The sequence below is a fragment of the Schistocerca gregaria genome, chromosome 1 (genome assembly GCF_023897955.1).
Source record: "Schistocerca gregaria isolate iqSchGreg1 chromosome 1, iqSchGreg1.2, whole genome shotgun sequence".
Classification (NCBI taxonomy): domain Eukaryota; kingdom Metazoa; phylum Arthropoda; class Insecta; order Orthoptera; family Acrididae; genus Schistocerca; species Schistocerca gregaria.
This window is the reverse complement of record NC_064920.1, coordinates 321370774-321394885: the sequence shown is the minus strand read 5'-3', so window position 1 is coordinate 321394885 and position 24112 is coordinate 321370774. Positions and strand designations below refer to the sequence as shown.

Sequence of the window (24112 nt, the reverse complement as noted above, 5' to 3'; positions counted from 1 at the left end):
AATATCAAGAATCTGGTAAAACATCAAATCTCCGACATGCTGCGGCCGGAAAAAAAGATGCTGCAAGAACGGGGCCAACGACGACTGAAGAGAATCGTTCAACTGACAGAAGTTGAACTCTTGCGTAAACTTCTGCACACTTCAATGCTGGGCCATCAGCAAGTGTCAGCGTGCAAACCATTCAATGAAACATAATCGATTCGGGCTTTATGCATCGCCTGGTCCCGTCAACACCGACATTGGGCTGTTGATGACTGGAAACACGTAGCCTGGTCGGACGAGTCTCGTCTTATATTGTATCGAGCGGATGGACGTGTAGAGGTATGGAGACAACCTCATGAATCCACAGACCATGCCTGTCAGTAAGGTACTGTTCAAGCTGTGTGCAGTGGGAGTGATATGAGACCCCTGATACGTCAAGATACGACAGAGGGGTGACACTTACGTAAGCATCCTGTCTGATCACCTGCATCTATTCATGTCCGTTGCGCATTCCGACGGATTTGGGCATTTCCAGCAGGACAATGCGATACCCCAAATGTCCAGAATTGCTACAGCATGGCTCCAGGAACACTCTTCTGAGATTACACACTTACTGACCACCAAATTCCCTAGGCATGAACATTATTGAGCATAGCTGGCATGTCTTGCAACGTGCTGTTCTGAAGAGATCTCCACCCCCTCGTACTCCTACAGATTTATGGAAAGCCCTGCAGAATTCATAGTGTCAATTCCCTCCAGCATTATTTCAGACATTAGTCGAGTCCATGACATGTCGTGTTGTGCTACATTAAGTGCTCGCGGGAGCCCTACACAATATTTGGCAGGTGTACCAATTTCTTTGGCTCTTCATTATATATGAGGGTAACTGCACATTTTGTGCCTCTATTTCACCTAACCATTAATGAAACATTCACTATAACACAATCGAAAAGAGAACCTGAAAGTGATATTGATGGCATTGCTTTATCGCAATAGTTTTGTTCATTTTGAGTACAGTCACAGAGTCAAATGGAGAAGAACCAGTTTTCTTTCAGAAGAAGGCATCTCAACTGTAGTCCACACATTCATATTAGACAATCTTTCACAACTGAGAATATAAGTATTGTGCTCCATTGATTTGTCACCAGCAGACTCCATTCTAAAACTCAATTGAAATCGACATAAACAGAGTTTTTTAAGCAACAGCTGACGCATCATGTATCTGCTATCCTGCAAGGGACATCCTTAAAATCATTCCATCAGTGGAAACACCACTGAAGGCAATTAAAGTTAGGAATGGCACTACGGTATATCAGTCATTTAACAGTTATGAAACTTCTTAGTTTTATAAAACTGTGCCTCAACTCTTGGACACCACTTAACACCTAACTGTTAAATCTGTTAAAGAAATTTTTCTTTATCTATGTCATTCTACTATTTGCAGTGAACTGTTCTATGAAAATGCCTATGAATGTGTTAAATGTAAGAGTACAGGCAGATAGTACAGCCCATGTTCATGTGATGCTCATAAGACAATGGAGTTAAAATTGATTTGTGCTAGCAAGTTTGGTCTTCTCATTTTTTATTAATAAATTTCCTCCAACAATTCTAGCCTCTTTCTCTTCTTCAAATGCCTAAAAATTCAGTTCCACCACTTTATTTTTTTCCAGTTAACAACATAATGATTTACGCAAAATTTTATCTCAATCGAACAGCAAGATGATCCCAATGACCATCAAGTTCCGAACTCACATTGTTTCTCAGATTCTTTTTCCCTTTCTTTCTTTAGTCATTTCATTTAAAATCCTTTGTGAACATTAATAATGAAAATTAATGTGAGTTTTCATTTATTTAGTTAACATGTGATCTTTATTTCGAATAATATATGATATGCCACTACGAAGGTAATAGGGAAAATATCAAACTTTTTCCATGTGAGTTATGTTATGCAATTTTTCATAAATGTTTTTATAAAACTTATACTGTTATTGTTAATATTATTATTACATATATTATAATTAGTTCATAAATTTCTTTTCAGTGTCAGTATTTTTCATGTTTTGTTCTTATTTAGCTTATTTTTTTAACCTAGTTGTCTTGGATAAATTATGTTTCAGCTATTATTTGAAACAATTTTTGTTGTTGATGTGAAGTAACTACTGTGACATAGTCTTATTAGACACATCAAATGGCATCAGCTTGTTCCAGTAGTTTTTCACACAAATGAAGAAATCACTTTCACATCTCTTTTTTTTTTTTTTAGCAACTAAAAGGGCCATGGTTTTGATAAATTATTCAGACTCTATGATGGAAAGAAAGATTTGTATGAAATTTTTACTAGAACTGAAAAAGGGAGAAAAAGTTCTTTCTGGATAAAGGATGGAATACTTTTCTGAGACAACTTATTCTGATATTTTTGAGCTGATAAAAAAAGGGATAAGAGTTATCTAACGTTTCTCTCCAATAGTATCATGAGTGTGTTCCTGCTGTAATACAATATCACTCCCCAGACCATAACTCAAATGTAAGTCCCGTTTGCCTAGCATGTAGACTGGTTGTTTGCAAGCTCTCAACTGCCCTCCACCTAACCAACACACAACCATCACTGGCACTGAGACAGAATCAGCTTTCATCAGAAAACACAAAAGAATCTCCATCCTAAACTCTAATTATCTCTTGCTTGACACCACTTAAGTAGCAAATGGCAGTGCTTTGGGGTAGTGGAATGCACATTACAGGGTGTTGGGCTCAGACCCGTCTTAGAAGTAACTGATTTGTAACCATCTGTTGTGTCGCTGTGGTGCCAACCACTGCTCAAATTGCTGCTGCAGATGTAGTATTATGTGCCAGAGCCATACATCAACGCAATGGTCTTCCCTCTCGGCAATGCCATGTGGCTCTCCAGAGCTCAGTCTTCTTGAGACTGTACATTCTTCTGACTGTCTTTGCCAGCAGTCACATACAGCGGCTACATTCCTGCCAAGTCTTCCTGGAACATCGCGGAAGGAACATCCAGCTTCTCAAAGACCTATTACACGATCTTGTTCAAATTCAGTGAAGTGTTTATAACGGAGTCTTCATTGCCTTAAAAAAGGCATTCTTGACTAACGTCAACTCACCTTGACCAATCTCAAAGGTAACTAATGCTCACGACTGTTTCAGCGTTATTTAAAGCAAACTTGATTTGCACCATCATAGTGGCATTACTAGGGCCACTCTTATGCGACTGGTGCAAAATTTGAGTAGATATCACCTTTCAAAAGTATAAACATACTTACCAACTTCCATTCATGTTGCACAACTCCTTCTTGGTGCTGTGTTGTTTTCCGTAAGTATATATACACCCTTACTAAATGACGAAAAACACACACACACACACACACACACTCACTCACTCACTCACTCACTCACACTCACTCACACACTCTCTCTCTCTCTCTCTCTCTCTCTCTCTCTCTCTCTCTCTTTCTTTACTTCGGGCCTTGGGCCACTGGTTACACTTGTGTTTATCATGTTAGTAATTGAAGCCTATAAAATGACAGAAATAAAAGATAGTAAGGTTGTCCTCAAGCAAAAGTACCCACAATTCACTACAGAGAAGAAAAATTTATGCAACTCAACTGGTCCAAATCACAACAACTTCTAAAAATCAAATTTTGTTTTACAAGTAATGTATTGTAAATTAAGAATAGTAATATGTATAGTAAACATGCAGTGTTCAGACATGCTTATGTCATTGATGCAGTTCTTTTCTTTCTTTGTTATGTACTCTAAGACATGCTTCCCATTCTGCATCCCATCTGTTACTGATTCAGTCTCCATTCTACCCTTTCCGTTTTCCAGAATTTTGAAGTCTTCAGCAGTAACATGTTTATCCACATTATGTAGAAACACACATGATAATATAACAGAAACTACTCTACTTGTGAACAATATTAGTTCTCATTGGAACATTAAAAAACAGTGTTTCATCTCTCGCACTCAGTGTTCAATAACAAAATATCACATTGTGGCACTTTACTGTAATCCATCTTGTCTGGAGTTATACAAGTCTTATAAGATGTCATAAGCCATTAAGTAATTTGATAATCAGAATCTCCAAAGAGATGTTTGTCAACTATAATTTTACATACATAATTTAATACTCTCAACATCAAACAGTTTTTTCAATCAGGGTAGTTCATACTAACCTAGTGAAACGTTCTTCTCTATTGCATGCAGCTTGGAGGTGATGTCATATCCCCATTTGCAGATTTTTTTAAATTAATATATTTGTGCAATTGTCTGCCTCAACAGCATCATCGGGGAATGTATACAGTTCTTGTCATTTGGTCTTGGCCACTTCAAGAAATTTAATCTAATCTGATGCCTTATTTTTTATTGTCCCATTTCTTTCTCAACTGTATTTGATACCATGATCTGAAAACTATTAATACCTTCTGCAACACTACCCTGCACTGAAAACCATGACTGGGAATAGTGACAAGATCGTCATATTACTTTTAGTGACCTATCTTGTTTCGAATGGTACGTCAAGGATACAATCACTAAGCAATTTTGCATGTCCTTTTGATAGTTCCACAGTCTCTATCTATTTTACAAAAATTTCTTCTTTGTAAAGGAAATATCATGCCATGTCTGTCATAATGTACATTTCCTTACTCTCATAGACTGACACACAACAACAAGAAACTGCGAGCCAAGCTTCACTTCTGGCAGTTACCATTTCTGTAGTTTCATCAGTATTGAAACGTGAGATGCATCTCAGTCAGCAGATGAGATGATGAGTTGCCACTGAAATTGTATGTTACATTTTGCATGAAAAAGATTTGTTTATTGCTACATTACTGAGGTGTGCCTCACAAAATGTGAATTTAACTTTATTGTTTACTTTTATTGACGCTACTAAAAGCATTAAAATATTTGAATTATGAAAGGATAATAGCTACTCACCATATAGCGGAGAGATGGAGTCACAGATAGGCACAACAAAAAGACTGTTAGAAAGTGAGCTTTCGGTCAACGAGCATCAAAGCACCTACATACAACACCAACACTTATTTGTTGGGTACATCATAATCCCTGTCTTCTCTTACAGCTTTTGCCCCCCCCCCCCCCCCCCTGCAACTCCCTAAACTACTCAGGAAGTTATTCTATGCAGTTTTAACACACATCCTATTGTCCTGTCTCTTCTTCTAGTAAGTGTTTAACACATATTCTACAGTCTACATTATTTTCAGCATCCTTCTGTAATGTCAAATCTCCAAGGCTTCCTCTTCTTTTCTGGTTATACCCTCAGTTCATGATTCATTTTCACACAATATTGTGCACCATATGTATATTCTCATTAATTTATTTGTCAAATTAAGCTCTGACCACTACCTACGTTCAACATCAACATGCAGTAACCACTCACAGATGGCAGGTGGCAGCACTAGCAGTGTGGGGTGCATAAAATGTGTCAGAGAAATTGCAGTGCACCATGGGCCATAGTTGACAGGAGTGAATGACAGCTGCAGAGATGTGTACAGGCAAACACGGGTGCAACTGCCGAGGAACTGACAACCCAGAGGAATCAAGAGGCCACTAACAGTGTTTCCTGAATGACTGTTCAGTGAACGTAGCTGTTGAGGGCCTCCACAGCAGGTGCCTGGTTCATTCACACCGAATGACTGTTGTTCATAGGCAACAAAGGCTGGAATTTGCATCCCAATACCACTACTAGACATCCATTTTCAAGTAAATCACATTTTATGTTACATTGGACAGATGGCTATTAGCATGTACAGCCCTGCAACATTCATTGGAAGAGTCCAGGCCAGAAGAGGGAGCATTATGATCTGGGGAATGTTTTTGAGGCTTTCCCTAGGAGATGATTTCATCATTCTGGAAGGTACCAAATGATATAGATTACAACCAAAATATGTTTGCTGGAGATTTACTTGGATTGAATAGAGAGACTGAATCTCTATCAGGTAAATCTGGAGCACATTTGTGAGAAACAAACTACAGTTACTCCCAACTTTTACAGACCATTCAAAATTAGTGTCATTTGAATCATGAGAAAAACTTTTAACAATTTGATAATGTCATCAATCAACAACAATGAAGCAAAAGTGTGTTCTTTAGATGTACCTGGAGGCACTGACATTTCATTTTTGATTAACATGATATTCACAAAAGTCAGATCTGGCTGAAAAATTGCCCTTGCTGTGGCATCGTCTGACACTGCTGCCATACTTTCAGAAGGCAGGCAAACTGCTCATTCTACATTCAAACTTCCCCTGAAATTTTGTGGTTGTGACACCTACAGCATCTATAATGTTTCTAAGCAAAGTAATCCTGGTAAACTAATACGGGATTGCACTCTTGTTGCATGGGATCAGGTTTTGATGCCCCATAAAATATTCATCAAAGCGATAGACAGACCAATGCAAGTTTTGTGTAACAACAATATCCCTTTGAATGGCTGCACCATTTTGTTCCTGGAGACTTCTGTCAAATCTTACCATTAATCTGAAGAGGGACAAGGGAAGTTGAAGTCAAGTCATCTTTACAAAGATTGTACCCATAGCTGTATATAATAAGACTCGAACTTAAAACTGCCTTTTGGACAAAATGATATACATTTTGCCCAAAATAAGAAATGGCAAATTTCAAGCAACAAATGGTCAAATAAATATTAAGAACATCTGTTTTGGTACTAAAAAAAGTGGAATTCATTGAAAAAGTATACCCAGATATTCGTAACGTGTCAACTAAGACACTTGATTGGTTTCAGGAAAGGGTGATATTGTCACCTACAAATGAGGTTTCAGGAAAGGGCTATACTGTCAATTATAAATGAACCAGTCAGTAAAGTATATGACTTCATTCTGCCAAGTCTGAGGTTCCATCACAAACTTATTACTGTGCTGACACAATCTTAGATAGAGAGTAACCAGTGGTTTACCCTCCTGAACTTTTACAAGGATTATTTTTAAAGTAAGAATTGTTTTTAATGGAGTAAGAGAAATTTGCATATTGTAGTCTGTGGTACAATTTACATTCATTATGAATGTAAATTGTATCACAGACTACAATATGCACATTTTTTCGCTTTTCAACATAGTCATCATGAACATTTAAATAGTTGTCAATTCATGACAACAGCTTTTAGGTTCCAACACCAAACAACTGTACCACCTGACTGTCAAACCAGTTAGTAACAGTTTCTTTCAACATGTCGTCATTTTCCAAGCACTTTCCACCAAGAAATTTCTTTAGTTTTGGAAACAGATGAAAGTCTGATGGTGCTACTCAGTGCTACATGGTAGATGAACTATTGACTCCCAATGAAACTTGTCTAGTTACATCTTTGTTCTGGCCACAAAGTAAGGCCTAGCATTGTCACGAAGCAGAGTGATGTCACCAGAGAGCAGTCCCCGTTGGCAATATTGAATAGCACACCTAAGCTTTAATAGTGTTTCACAGTACCTCTTAGCTTTTATTGTCATTCCTCTTGGAAAAAATCTAACAGAAGAATGCCTCTCCAACCCCAAAAAACCATGGCCATGATCTTCTGTGTTGAAGGTTCTTGTCTGAATTTTCATGGTTTCTTTGGGGAGTTTGAATGATACCACTCTCTGGATTATTGTTTATTCTCTGAAGCATAGTGCAGAATCCACATTTCATCACCGGTCACAATGTGACTCAAGAATTTGTCACCATTTTTGTCAGTTACAGTGATAAACTACTAATCTTGAAACCTGTAGAAATTTCTGAAGCAGCTCGTCAATAGTGAAGTGTCCATTTTGGCGAAATGCACCAACAACATTTTGTGTCAGATCATCAATCATAGCAGTAGGTCATCCAGAATGTTCTATGCCAGAACATTTGACCTTTCTTCATTAAACAGCTTACACCATTTACACAACATATTTCCACCATTCAGTACACCCACACTATAAACTTCAACAACCTGCCAGTGAATATTAGCAGGACAAACTTTTTCTGTGTTTAAGAACTGAGCATCAAGTGCACTTCACAATAGGTAGTATTATTCATTGACATGGTGACAAATGAAGCAGTATAACCATACAACCAACACTGGAAGATACATGAAATGTATTTTCAGCATAGTGAGAGACCGGCCAAAATTAGTCGACTACAAATGGACGTCATGTTACAAGATGCATAGACATGATGTGCTGTTGGATTTTGCTTTAAATATGACCCTCTTAGGTTCTCCGATGCCACCTGGAACTTTACTGGGTAAATTAATACTAAAACCAGGTGCATGCACCTACTGACCTATTTTACCAAAAAATTTAAAGCCGTCCTGTATCTGCACGGAAACAAGACTCCTAATCACTAATCTCTAACATTTTCTGGTTGACTGCACACTGCTAACTGACCTTGGAACCAAACAAACTGTTCTGATACCAAGAATGCCAATGATGCCCACGCTTATTTTTGGCATGACAGTTAACAAAGCATAGGGCAGGACACTGAAATGTTGCTGGAAATGACCAAAGCGTGCATTGTTTTTCACATGGCCAGTTGTACGTAACCCTGTCACAAATGACATCAGGATGTAATGTGTTCACTTTTCCACCCAACACTGAAGAGGTTATCAATGTAGTATACAAAAGAATATTTTAAATATACATAAATTACCTGCTTGGACACAGTTAAAGGCTTCTTCTGGAGGCTAAATGTAACAAATTTTGTTCAACTTTCTATACAAATATGATCACTACCGGAATTTGGAGTTAATATTCAGTGAGACAACATTGTTCTCCAAGTTCTGATCATTACCCTACTGGTACTCAGTGGCCTGCAAACTAAATTACCACTATATCAGACAAGTTGACTAGTTGTAGATACTCAGTGCCACCAATGCAAAGCCATGAATTGTTAGTACGATATAATCTGCTGACTTGTATTCTTAATTTCTCCGAACATTGGTGCTGTGGTAATATCAGTCTGACGCTTGTGTCAACTCAGACACCAATTACATAATAGAGTAATATCATATAAAGTGCAGATTATATACTTACTTTGTTTTATTAGCCTACATGTCCAGTCTGCAAACATATCCTCGGTAATGGTTCTTGTACAAAGAAAATTTAGAACTATCATACATATTACTGCTTGGATTTTTTCAGGTGACTTTTTCATGGGTTAAAAAATAAAAAGAAACTTGTGGCTTGTTTTCAGAAGTCCACCCAAGCCGTTGATTCCTTATCGTGCACAATATTTCAATAACTAACTTGAAAGAAAATGACTAGATTTGTTACAGGATCATTCTGTGCAAAATGGTATCACATACTCTGCTAGAAGCCGAAAAACAAATCATAAAACTGACTCGGCAAAATTTGGGTCACTTTTTCAACAATAATTCTGTTTAAATTAATGCAACATACCTTGTCATCACTGGAGGCCAGCAGCAAATCCAGCCAGGGATAGAAGATTCCATCTTCAGAGAGGCCAGCGGGATTGAAGCATGGGCCACAACACAGAAGTGCACTCATAGCTTGAAGGGCTGACAGCTGCAGCTCTGAGCATGGCTTCTCCTCTGCTGTGCTGGATGAGGATCCTGCACTTACATCTTGAGACTGCCCTGGAGATGCTAGTGGCCGACCAAAATGCCCACTCCAGCCAGAAAAAAGATTGAACAGATTTTGCCGGAGATCCCTCTTGAGCAGAGTCTGGCATGTCTCCACTGCATAAAAAGAAGCCAAAGATTACCAACAGACTTAGGATACAAACAACTGGACAAGATGTTATTGTCAATCTAATCTTTACTCTGAGAGTATTACTTTTTCTTTGTTTCAGATTCTTAATGACATTTCTCTACCACTGCTTTAAAACTAAACAGGATACTTATAATTAAAGTAAAACTTTCAAACCACTGTAGAAATAACACCACTGGTCAGAATGATGTCAAATTGCAATGGAATATTATTAGAGAAGGGGAAAAACATATGGCAGAAGAAAAATAAATAGTTACAAAATGTAGGAATAGATGGCACTGTAAAAATCACAATTTAATAGTGGTCAACTACAAATCACAAATGAATCATAGAACAATGCCTAATGTGTATGTTTGATGTTAAACAATCTATACTACTCAGTGTGCATGGGTGTACAGGAGTGATACTGTCAGTTACACAAGCCCATCCACCACAGCAATGTCATACAACACAGCAATGTCATGACACATTGGATGGGAAAAATATGTTTTTAATTGTCCTGAGGCCAAAAACCACATTAAAATCATCAATCACATCAGTTTTTAATTGTCCTAAGGCCAAAAACTCCATAAAAAGCATCAATCACATCAGTTTTTAACTGTCCTGAGGCCAAAAACCACATAAAAAGTATCAATCAAAATCAAACTGGATTATTAATTTCCATGTGACTGGCGCAAAACATGTTCAGTATGCTGTTCACCATTTTCTGCAACAAGTTGAAATTGAGAAACAGCATGTTCCACAACTGATCAAAGTGTTTCCAGGCACATGTTCAGAACATGCTGTGCAATGTGTGCCTTCAATGCAGCTAAATTTGCAATCGGAACATTGAACACATCATCTTCCAGATACCCCGATAGCTAGAAGTCACACAGATTAAGATCAGGTGATTGGGACGGCAAGGCTATAGGGAAATGGCGGCTGATAATACTAGCATTTCCAAAATGGCACTTCAGCAGCTGCTTAACTGGATTTGCAATGTGCAGATGTGCACCATCTTGCATAAAAATGATCCCATTCACACAGCCACACTTTTGGAGAGCTGGAATGACACAGTTGCACAAAAGACACTCATAGAACTTACCAGTGACGGTACATGTAACAGGACAGGAAGCACCTGTCTCTTGGAAAAAATATGGCCAGATGATAAATGATGCCGTATACCCACATCACACAGTGACCTTTTTAGAATGAAGTGGTACTGGTTGATTTGCATGTGGATTTTCCATTGATCATATTTGACGATTCTGTGTACTGACATATCCTGTCAGATGGAAGTGGGCTCCATCTGTCCACAAAATCTTCCATGGCATGGCCAATCATTGTCCACTTCCATGCGAGCAAGAAATTCTAAAGCAAAGGTCTCTCTTGCTGGCAGCTCAACATGAAGCAACTTGTGCACATGGGTAATTCTGAATGGATAGCAAAAAGGATGTTTTGTAGGATTTTAAGCACCATACTCACAGGTATGCCCAAGTGCACTACATGTTTGCGCACCACTACTCATATCATCCTGCACTGCTGTGGTCACTGCTTCCACTGACATTGTATCAATTCGTTTCCTCCTTCTACCAGGTTGCACACCAAAAGAACCCATCTTTCCGACTTTTCGAATCATTTTCTCCAGACACATGGCAGTCATCGGACCAACACCTTTTTTTCAAACACTTCAGTGTCTAGAACATCTGCAGAGCGACTTGTGCATTATTCTTATAATACAGCTTTACAAGCAGAGCATGATCCTGCATTGAGACAGTCATCGCAAATCTTGCAGACGTGAAGGGAGGAAAAGCCGTGTACTGGGCATGTTTTTACCAACTTCAAAGGGTCGTGCACATGACAGGTGTTTACATTTATGTATTCTGACACATACAGAGCATTCTATTGATGAATTTTCACACTATTTATTTTTTCTGCCATACATGTTACCCCTTTTCCGATAATATTCTGACGTCATTCTGACAAGTGGTGTTATTTCTATAGCATTTTGAAAGTTTACTTCAATTATAATCAGCCTGTATGTAACAAGAGACAGAAATATCCATGGACTTCACATTAGTAATAAATGCACATTCCTCTACTTCATGTGACCCCTAGAGCTGCCTTCAACAGCACTTTTTTTTCTTCTCTAGTTGACACATAACAGATCAAGTTGTAGTTTAGGCAACAATGTGACACACAGAGTGTGTCAAGAGTTGATAAAAGAAAAAGAAAATTAAAAAAACATGAAAACAGTGAAAGGTGTCCTTCAAGATGATGATCATGTGACCATAAGGTTGTCCACATGAGTATTCCGATTTTCTATAAATGATTTGAATATGTGAAAAATTTCAGAGAACTGTGTGTCTGATTACTTAGCAGACTAACAGAGGCAGGAATGATTTTTTTTTAAATAAAGATGTTTCTGTTGAAACATCTGTCAGAGATTTAAATCAGACGTGAAATCACAGTACAGCTGTAAAAAAATTTCTCACAATCTATAAATCATTTTAATGAATTTAGTCACTTAGACAAAAACCTTGCAGAAGAATAAAACCCATCAACAGTTGCTCAGGCTTGGATCATTCTGTGTGTGTATTTGTGCATGCCAGAAATTTTATACCCCAAGTCTGGCAAATACAGTTTGGATGTATTATCTCGGGCTTCCTATTATTCAGGCATGAACCTACTAGACTTCAACTTATTTCCCAAATTTGACAAAACGTTCCTTGGAAGAGCTGTCTGATCCCATTACCTAAGCCATTCAAAAGTAATGAATATATTGTTCCTTGAATCAAATAACAAAATATTCCAGAAGTTGGAATTAAGTTATTGAGAATGAGGGTGACTATACTGAAGGATTGAGAGTATCTCACACATATTGATGCCTAACATCATTGCAGTTCAAAGCACAGAAGTGCAGTGAGTTGAGCAGTTGCCTGGCTTGAGCTAATATAAACAAACCAATTTTTGCGAGTTATTTGGGATGAAGTATGAGTACAACCTGTAATTGGCAGTTTAGGGCAGTTGTATGCATGAACAACTGGAGTTGGAATAAGCAACACAAAACTAGCATTACAAAAATAAGCTTCCATCGAGCTACGGGTACAATTAAAGTATGATGGCAAGCTGAAAAGTAATGCCTCCAAATATTTTATGTGAAAACTCTTAAAGCTTTCTGAATAAAACAAAAGTTATTAACATACTACAACTTTATTCTTCATGTCTAAATATTTATTTCTCATCAGTCACTGTTAGAGTCACTGTAGAATGTTTGACTTTGTTGACTAACATGTTCTTTAAGTTTTGGAGGCAGCTGAAAATTAGCTGTGGCCAAGTTGGGACTGTATGGAGGATGAGTGATGACACTGGACACAAGGTTTCAGACTGTTGCAAATGTCGCAGTGCTCAGGTGTGGTATCTTATTGTCATGCTGAAGGAGACTATTACATTACATATCACCATGTTATGTGGAACTGTTTGGAGCCCTACACAGGCAATGGAGCTCTAACTGATTTGATGAGGCCTACTGAGATTTCCTCTTCTGTGCCAATCTCTTCACCCCAGAGTAGCACCTACAACCAGAACCCACACTTATTTGTTGGACACATTACAATCCCTGTCTTCTGTTACAACTTTTGCCCCCCCCCCCCTGCAAGTTATTCTATGAAGTTTTAATACATGTCCTATTGTCTTGTCTCTTGTGTTTGACACATATTCCTCTGCTCACTGATTCTGCGATCTTACTGACCAACAAAATTTTAGCATCCTTCTGTTAATGTCATTTCCAATAAATTCTTTTCTTTTCTGGTTGTAACTCAGATGATGATTCACTTCCACGCAACACTAAGCACCATACATATATTCTCAGGAATTTATTTGTCAAATTAAGCTTTAACTCAAAGGAAACCACCTAATGCTTTATGATGTCATGCTACAAATTATACACAGTCCAGTCACATTAATGTGACCAACCAAACAGGGTAACACAGTGCTTAGTACACTGGACTCACATTTGAGAAGAAGACAGTTCAAACCCACATCCCGACTTCCTGATTTAAGCTTAAGGCAAATGCTGGGATGGTTCCTTCAAAAGGGAATGGCCACTTTCCTTCTCTGTCAACGGGACGTTAAACACTAATCTCCTCCATTAATGCAACCAAGACCTATGTTCGATATCAATGCGCAATAACAACTCACAGATGGGAGGTGGCAGAACTAGCAGAGGAGTGTGCATAAAACCTGTCAGGTAAACTGCAGAGACAGGAGTGAGTGACAGCTGCACAGATGTGTAGAGGCAAACAGGTGTGCAACTGCTGAGCAACTGACCAGTTCAGATGAACCAAGGTGTTGCCAACAGTGTTTCTGAATGACCATTCAGTGAAAGTAGCTGTGTGCGGGCCTCTGCAGAATGTGCCTGGTTCATCCATTGATGCTGACTGTTGTTTATTGGCTACAAAGGCTAGAATTTGCACACTGTACCAAAACTAGACATCCACTGAATGGTGACAGGTTGCCTTTTCAGATTAATCACGTATTACTCTCTACCAGAAGACAGTTGTTGGCATGTATGGCTTTGCAGCAGTCTTTGAAAGGGGCCAGGCAAGGGTATGGAGAGTTATGATCTGTAGAAAGTTATTGTGGGATTCCCTGGGAGATGATTTCATCATTCTGGAAGGCACAACAACTCAACATGAGTGTGCATCTATTCTGGGGACCATGTCGACCCATACATGCAGTTTGGTTTTCCTTGATATGATGGCTTCTACCAGCATGATAATGCAATATGTTACACAGCTTGCAGTGTGTGTATGTGGTTTCAAGAACACCAGGATGAGTTTACCTTTTCCCCTGGCCACAAAATTTTCTGGATTTAGAAACAATTGAGAATCTGTGGGAGCACCTTGATCGGGCTGTTTGTGCCATGGATCTTCAACCGACAAACTTCGCATAGCTGGTTATGGTACTCGAGTCAGCAGGCTTCGCATCCCTGATGATGCCTTCCAGAACTTCACTGACACTCTTCCTGCACAGCTACTGCAGTCCATGCTGCAAAAGGTGGTAATCCAGGCTGCTGACAGGTGCCCCCATTAATATGATTGGCGAGTGTATTTCATGATATATATGAAAGTTGTTAGCATTAATTGTGATTGTTGTTATTGTGGTCTTCAGTCCAGAGACTGGTTTGATACAGCTCTCCATGCCATACAGTAAAGCATGAACTGTTAACTTGAGAAATATACTATCTATGAGAAATATATTACCTGTGCTTATTTAATGACTTAAGTGATTTTCATTACTCAATTTTTACTGATCTCTTAAATTAAAATTTGCTTTTTACTGTTTCCCAGTACAAGAAGGCTGCTGAAGATGGGCCAAACTGTAGTTAATAATCTTGCTTAATTGCAAAACCAAATTGAGGAAACTCAAATTTACATTATTAATCCTGTTTTACTTCCCACATTTCCTGTAACATGCATCTCTGATGAACCTGTGTTTGGAATCACTTTCCCTCCCTTCAGTGCCCTTTGAAGGAAAACCATCATCATCTTTATTCCAACAAATGAATTTTAAGCAATTCTGAAAACTTGGGAGATGCAACTCAGTTTGTAAATTTGTGTGTCTACCAACCCAACTTAGAAACAATGAAGGCATGGGTAGGACGGTTTAATGACTCATTGACAATGAGGTCATTGGAGATTAAGTATATAACTCAAATCAGTTGAAGGATGGGGAAGAAACCCAGAAGATCTATTTAAAAAAAGAAAGAATAATTCCAGCATTTGCCTTAATCATTGAGCAAAAGCATGGAAAACCTAAATTTGGTTTGCAGGATGGTAATTTTAATTATCATAAAACCAAATATGTGTCCAGTGTAGTAGCCACTGTGCCATTTCAGCCCGCAGTCCTGCTCCAGTAGTTCCTGTTTCACTAGATGATAATAAGATGCTCATTTTTGGCTAAAACATTGTTGGTATTCATCCTGAATAAATGATATGATAAACTGCTTATCAGATTTGCAGACATTAGTAGTGAAACAATGATAGTAGCACATCATTAGTAACATTCCAAACTGCTACCTTAGCCAAATTATATGTGCTATAAAATCCTTCAAAGCAATCCTCTTAGCAGCTGGCACATCAACTCCCATCACTGCTGTAGGTGCTAAAATGACATTTATAGATTTGCAACTTAGTTCTCCCTTATTTTCAAACATTTCACAATCTCAAACGTTTGTCATCTAATTATTTTTGTTCTACTACAGTTTTCTGATTACAGACATCTTCATCAGGAGTAACAGAATGATACTTTATTATTAGTTAATCAATTTTATTTTGTCATGTATTTCACTGTAGCTCACTGCATGTTAAACTAGAGTACAGTCGTCTCAATATGATTATGTATGAGGTCTTTGAAAAAATTCCAGAACTATGTCCACAAACCTTTTCTACGTTTACCTTTTACTTATTGTGCATTGTCTCCTTCAAAATACCCTCCCCCACAATTGATACACTGCTCCCAATGCTGATTCCAACTCCAGAAGCAGCCTTGGGACCCCTCTTACTGGATTGCAGGAAGTGCCGTCTGCGAATTTTCTTTTATCTCGTCTATCATTGCAAAACTTCATCCTTTCAATGTGGTTTTCAACTTTGCCAATCAAAAAAGACCACAGGTGCCAGGTCTGAAAAGTATGGAGGATGAGGCAGCACAGTGATTTGGTTTTTGTGCAACAGTCACGCACCAACAGGGATGAATGTGCAGGTGCGTATCATGATGCAAGAGCCATGAATTGTCTCACCACATTTCAGATCATTTTTATCTCACATTTTCTCACAGGTGTTGCAATCCATCCTGATAGTACCACTGATTAGCAGTTTGTCCCAGTGGTATTAATTCACGATGAACTAATCCTTCAAAGTCAAAGAAAACTGTCAGCATGTCTTTCACATTTGACCTGGCCTGACAAGCTCCTTTTGGACTTGGAAAACCTTTCCAAACCCGTTGTGAAGACTGACCCTTGGTCTCAACATCATAACCATAGACCCATGTCTCATCACTAGTTATGATTCTTGTAAGGAACATCTGGTTCTCATTTGTGCAATCCAAAAGCTCTTCACAGATCACCAGACAAAAGTTTTTCTGGTCTTGACTCATGAGCCATAGGACAAACTTAGCAGCAACACAATACATTCCAAGATGCTGTGTCAGGATTTCATGACAACATCCAACCAAAATGTTGCATTCTTCTGAAATCTCTCAGTCAGTCAGTCTTTGATTGGCATTCACAATTTTGTTGACATTCGTGACATGAGTGTCATTGGTAGACGTTGAAGAGCATCCTGAACGAGGGTCATCTTTAACCTCTGTCCAGCCACTTTTAAATCATGTGAACCATTTGTAACACTGAGTATGGCTTAAGCACTCGTCATCATAGGCTTCCTGCATCATTTGGCGTGTCTCTGTAAAGGTTTCCTTGAGTTTCATGCATAATTTAATGCAGACACATTGTTGCTCTAACTCTGCCATCTTGAAATTCACAAACTGTGTGACACAACATTCTACTCAATACATCACTGAACAATAACTAACAGACATACAACAATGAAACGTCTGGCAGTTACACATTAACACAAGCATGTGCAGGGATGCCAGCCGCATTTCACTCCAACACACAACTGGGAGAAATTACAAATGCTCCAGAATTTTTTGAACAGATTTTGTATTTGAGCAATGCCTGAACCAGCTTGTTCTTCAGTTTTCATGAAAAGCACATTAATTTCTTTAAAATTCAATTTTTGTGCATTGTGGAATCCGAGATTTGTCTCATTGTGTAAGAGGCCAACATGCCATCCTTTTCTAGCATCTGACCGCACCAAATGAGAAGTCCACTTACTTCTTTGATGTGCTGCTTATCACTCTTACCTGTTTGCTGTCAGCTTGCCAAGTCACAAAGAATAAGATGACCCCTTGAGCTAACATCATTAGTTTGGCTTAATAATGATCTATATGTGCACTATGTATGCTTGTACTGATATACTGTCACATCACCCTGCTTATGCATCTTTATATTAGAGGAACTACTGTGAGATCAATGGCTGTGACAGCTAACAGTAGAATATTTCTGCTAGAAACAAAATAACTGTAGAAGTACAGGCTGAGGTAGAGGGTAACAGAATGAATCAGCAACATTTATTCTTGTATCTAATTTATTATTCATTTACTATTGCTACAACAAAGTATCTACAAAAATGTGTGAATTGATAACAATACTTACATGAGAAACTTTTTATCATTTTCCTTATGAAGTTGCAGAAATGAAATTTTATATCTTTGACAGCTTGCACATCCTTGTCTGCTTCACTTTCCAAATACAGGCGGGCTCCATCAACATATTCAACAAAAGTAGGATGAAGTGACTGAGTTTCACGATCTAGCACCCACTGACTGAAATGCAAAAAAGCATATGCTGTATAATGGAGCAGTTGTTAAGATTATAAGAATGAAACACTGTACAAAGTGAACATACCAGTTTCCAAAGGTTCCATATTCAGCTATAAGCTCAAGGACTCTAACTAATTGTAAACGAAGAGCATCTCGTCTCCGTCTTCTTCTCATATTCTCCTGCTTTCTATCCACTGCCTCTCTTATGTACACAGATAATTCCTCCATTAGATCCCTACAAAAATAAACAAATAATATAATTTCCATATAATCATTGTTTGATCATTTTCTCCAAACAATGTAACATGCAAGTATTTCAATAACCTTATGCAATAAGACAATAACAATACAATGTTGTATAAGCAGACTAGTAATACCTTACAATTGTCTTCTCCCACCCTGCACATCAGCAAGGGTGACTGTAATGCTATAAATGCATTTAGCAGAGAGATATTGTGCAGGTTTTGCAGCTTTTGGTCTTCTCTCTGTCTTATCACTGAAAGAGCTGGAACTACCATCACTCAACTGCCATTCAATTGCACTGACAGTCCCTTTCAGTTTTTGCCAGGTACTCATTTGTTAAGCATATCATGGACTATTTTATAAAACAAATGAATAACAAGGAGGGAGTGAAAGATGGGAGTCACCAATGTGGCTCACACTGTGTGAATAGAAGCACGTAAGCGCCCCTTTTAGATATCTTGCCTGAATGGGTCATTGGAGAATAGATTTTCAAGTACAATGTGAGGGATTTTTGAGCACCTGGATGAAGTAAGCAGTATAGTGCTATGGTCTAGTACACTGATTATCAATTTACCTGCTTGCATTTGATTCCCACTGCTATCATATTATGTTTTACTCCCCACAATGTCATAGCCTGCTGTTGTAATGTTCTCATCACCACTTGTTTGTAACAGCCTCATGCATCTTGAAATCTTTCAGAATTTTGGGGGTTGGCAAATGTAATTTTGTCATTCTAGTGTCACCTAGTTCTATGTCTTTCCTCCAAATTTGAAGATTTTTCTCTCCCTCACTGAGCTGGGGAATTGTGATTTTAATAATGAAGTTTCCACTTTGGATGCCTGTCAGTAATGTGAAGGTTACCAAAATACAAGAGGAATATTTGTCAATCACATTTGTACTTGGAGAAGGAACCTGTTATAAATAAAATAAGACTGCATGTAGTGCATCTACATCTATATGGCTACTCTGCAATTCACACTTAAATGCCTGTGCTTGTGTGAGCAAAGAGAGAGTGGGAGTGTGTGTGTGTGTGTGTGTGTGTGTGTGTGTGAGAGAGAGAGAGAGAGAGAGAGAGAGAGAGAGAGAGAGAGAGAGAGAGTGAGTCCACACACTTCATCAAGAAGATTTTGTTCCTCAGGTTCAGTGTATGGTGTCAAATGTTCATCACTTACTATGAAATTATAACTCATAAATTTCAATAATATGTCCTACAATTACTTGACTGTAGCTATAGCTACAGGACCCACAGATGCAGGAGGACTGTCAGTTACATACCTTTTGCTTTACAAATTGAAAAAGTGAATTTAAGAGCAATGGTGAATTTTTTTTTCATCAAAAGTTATGGTTTCAATGTTTTTCCCCTGTCACTTCACTGATAGAAAATTCTTGTTGAGCTTCCATTTTCCAATAAAATAATGTGTTTTCACGGAAAATCAGCATAAATACACAGCACTCACGGAAAATCAGCAAAAATACACAGCACTGTGCTGTTCGCAACTGTAGATACTGTTACAAACTTTCAGAAAATAGGTACAGTAAGGGTCAAGTATAGGGGATTTAAAACAGCTGACAAAGAAGCCGAAGCCACAGAGAGATAAAAAAAGATGAGAGAAAGTGGGAATATGATAACAACAGAATGTTGCTATTGAAGGACAGTTGAAATCAAAAATGGTCAGAAATGTAGCATTAAACCAATTTCTGTTTAAATGTATTAATTCATTAAATTTAAGTAATCATAGCTAAGCTGAATACATTAATTTTACATATATAAATTGTAACCAGTAGCAATGGGCATTTAATCTGAACTGACAAACTGACAGTTAGTGCACTAGACCACTGCACTGACTGATGATGTTGTTGGATGTCCTCCTGAGGGATATTGTGTGAAATCCTGTGGGACTGAGACATTAGATTGTCAAAATCCCAAGATGGTTGGACGGCTCTGCCTATTACTCTCCAGACATTCTCATCTGGCAAGAGAACCAGCAACCTTGTTGGCCAAGACATAAACTTCCACCATGTGTGAGTGGCCACTATCCAGCTGAAATGCAAGCCCAGGATGGCTTGCCAAGAAGGACAACAAAACAGGACACAGAATATCATAAATATGCTGCTGTACTGTAAGAGTGGTATGGATGATAATCAGAGGGGTCCTGCTATGAACTAAAATGGCACCTCAGACGATCAGTCCTGGCAGTCGGGTCATATGGCGGATGACAGTCAGGTTGATATCCCAACATTGTCTGGGCATCTTCAGACACATCTTCACTGGTCATCAGGACTCAGTTTGAAGCAGTACTCATCACTGGAGATAATTCTACTCTAGTCAATGAAATTCCAGGCTGAAGACATATCTGTAAATGCACCATATTATTCCCCATTTTTCAACCGACAAAACCGTATTTTTCAAAATAATCTCCATTCAATGTGACAGCCTCATGCCACTTTACTGGGAGGGACCGTTGCCCATATGGTACCACTCTACTGACTGACATCACAACCAATGTCTTGATGCATCAATACCCTCCCCATCATCCATGTACTGCTTCCCACAGAATGTATCCTTCACGAGGCCAAACAGATGGAAGTTGGAAGGTCCAAGATTCTGGCTGCAGGGTGGATGAGGAAGAACAGTCTGATGAAGTTTTGTGAGCTGCTCTTGGGTGAGAAGACTTAAGTGAAACCTTGTTTTCTCATGGAGAAGGAGAAGTTCATTTGCATTTTTGTGACAATGAAGTCATTTCTTCAAATTCCTGAGGGTAACACAATACTTCAGAATTGTTTGTTTGTGCCACAAGGGAGCACTTCAAACAGAATAACACTTTCAGAGTTCCAGAAGACTGTCACCTTGATATGACCAGCTGAAGGTGCAGCTCTGAACTTTTTCTTTGGAGGAGAGGTGGTGTGGCACCAGTCTATGGATTGTCATTTTGTTTCTGACTTGAAGTGAAGAATCTGTATTTTATCACTTGTAATGATGTTCAACAAAATACTTGCCACGATCAGCCTCGTAATGCACAAACAATTCTGCACAGATGGTTCTCCATTGCTCTTTATGGTCTTCTGTTAGGTGGCAAGAGTCCCAGTAGGCACAAACCGGTGAGTATGCCAACTGGTGGATAAATGTTTCAGCACTACCAAAGAGATGGCCATTTGTGCAGCAAGATGTTTGATTGTAATCCATCAACCACCTCGAACTGAGTGTCTCAGTTTTGTGTGGCTGGCTGGCACACAGGAGATTAGAAAGGTTTGTTTAAACTTGTTGTGATAATGACACACACCTCATACAACAACGCACTGTACTTTTACTCACTGCTTGCATCTCAGTTGACATTCTGGAAGTGCCTAAGAATATCTACAATGCTCTGGTTTCCGCCAAAAGAAACTCACTTGCAGCTCTCTGCTTGGAACACACCTCCATTAGACGGACACCATTTTGAAGGTTACATATAGTGCCACGACCTACCGGACCTTCAGGAAACTATAGGGGCTCAACTGAGAATATTTCATGATGTCCCTCGCATGTTTCTGCTAAAATAAACTGGGAAAAAAATTAGTTGCAAATACATTTAATGCCCATTGTAGTTAGGGTTGTAAAGAGGGGTTGATATTTGAAGAGCAGATTACATGAAACCAGACTCAAAGGGACCACACTGTAAATAACGTTGTCGTCCCCACCCCCACCACCACCAAGTAAATATCACTAACTTTACATAGATTAAATTTTTAAAAATCAATATCAGCTTGGCTCAATGCTCATTAATAGTGAAACAAAGGTAACTATTCACCCAACAGTTGAGGCACCGAATTCCTCAACCAGGAAAAAAAGAATATTGAACATACTGCTATACTATAATTGTGGGCTAGGAGACTACGAATATCAGAATTTTTTTTAACAAGGATCTCTTCTCTTGCTCTTTTTCTCCAACACTCCTTTGTATTTTTTGTATTCTTTTATATTTCTTTCTAATCATTAACAGCCAGATGATTTAATCAATCTGTATGCTCACAGGTGCAGTGCATATGTTTAAAACAATCTTCTGGTTTTCCATAAACATGGTATGTTTCTTTTTGTTTGGGTTAGTGGAAGTCGTTTTTCCAATGGTGTTGTGTCATCATAGTATCACGCTGTATCTTTTATTTAAAGAAATTTTGAATGGAAGCTTTCAAATTTGTTTTCATTGTTATTTTTTCTTGCCTTGTAGGTTACTTGGCATCTTAAGCATTCTCCTGTTACTGTGCTTCTACACTTAAACTATTGTATCTTCTCTTCAAACAAGCATACTTTGTAATGTCAATGAGAAATTTTTAATACAATAGAAATACCTATATGAGGAATACTCACTACTCTCCAAATACATGAAGCGGAGAGTAGCAGACAGGCATATAGAAAATGAGGATACCTACTACTCATCATCATCTATGAGACGGTCTGCTGCCCAAAACGCACTATTATGCCATAGTCAAATATGTTGGGACACAAAAGTTCTGACTGATGAGTAAAAAATGTGCAAAAATGATTGGAAAACTGAGAAGCATTCTAAGTGGTAATATCATCAAAACCAACACCAACACATCCAGAACACAAATGAAATGCAAATCTTGCAATGCAGCAGTCCTAATATATACAATAGAGGGAAACATTCCACGTGGGAAAAATATATCTAAAAACATAGATGATGTGACTTACCAAACGAAAACGCTGGGAGGTTGATAGACACATAAACAAACACAAACATACACACAAAATTCAAGCTTTCGCAACCAACGGTTGCTTCATCAGGAAAGAGGGAAGGAGAGGGAAAGACAAAAGAATGTGGGTTTTAAGGGAGAGGGTAAGGAGTCATTCCAATCCTGGGAACAGAAAGACTTACCTAAGGTAAGTCTTAATTTTGTGCCCCTAAGGAAACTCTTTCCGCTCCCAGGATTGGAATGACTCCTTACTTACCTAAGGTAAGTCTTAATTTTGTGCCCCTAAGGTAAGTCTTTCCGCTCCCGAGATTGGAATGACTCCTTACCCTCTCTCCTGACGAAGCGACCGCCGGTTGTGAAAGCTCGAAATTTTGTGTGTGTGTTTGTGTGGTTTTTTATTGTGCCGAAAGAAACTTCCACATGGGAAAAATATATTAAAAACAAAGATTCCAAGACTTACCAAGCGGGAAAGTGCCGGTAGATAGGTACAATGAATAAAACACACAAACACACACACAGAATTTCGAGCTTTCGCAGTCGGCGGCTGCTTCGTCAGGAAAGAGGGAAAGAAAAGGAAAGATGAAAGGATGTGGGTTTCAAGGGAGAGGGTAAGGAGTCATTCCAATCCCGGGAGCGGAAGACTTACCTTAGGGGGGAAAAGGGTAGGTATATACTCGCGCGCGCGCGCGCGCGCACACACACACACACACACACACACACACACACACACACACACACACACACATATATAAAGGCAAAGAGTAAGGGCAAAGATGTAAGTCGAGGCGGAAGTGTGGAGGCAAAGATGTTGTTGAAAGACAGGTGAGGTATGAGTGGCGGCAACTTGAAATTAGCGGAGATTGAGGCATGGTGGATAATGAGAAGAGAGGATATATTGAAGGGAAAGTTCCCATCTCCGGAGTTCGGATAGGTTGGTGTTGGTAGGAAGTATCCAGATAACTCGGACGGTGTAACACTGTGCCAAGATGTGCTGGCCGTGCACCAAGGCATGTTTAGCCACAGGGTGATCCTCATTA

At 38.8% G+C, this 24112-nt stretch overlaps 1 protein-coding gene across 2 annotated transcripts in view; it reads right to left on the bottom strand.

Annotated features, from left to right (window-relative positions):
- Window positions 1–24112, bottom strand: part of LOC126343774 (protein furry) — a 1073323-nt gene that overhangs the window by 932491 nt on the left and 116720 nt on the right. For both annotated transcript variants that reach the window (XM_050001966.1, XM_050001967.1), the window contains exons 20-22: window positions 18226–18375; window positions 17974–18143; window positions 9390–9688 (exon numbers count right to left, since the gene is read on the bottom strand). In XM_050001966.1, the coding sequence (XP_049857923.1) occupies window positions 9390–9688; window positions 17974–18143; window positions 18226–18375 (619 nt within the window). The remainder of the gene's footprint in view (window positions 1–9389; window positions 9689–17973; window positions 18144–18225; window positions 18376–24112) is intronic.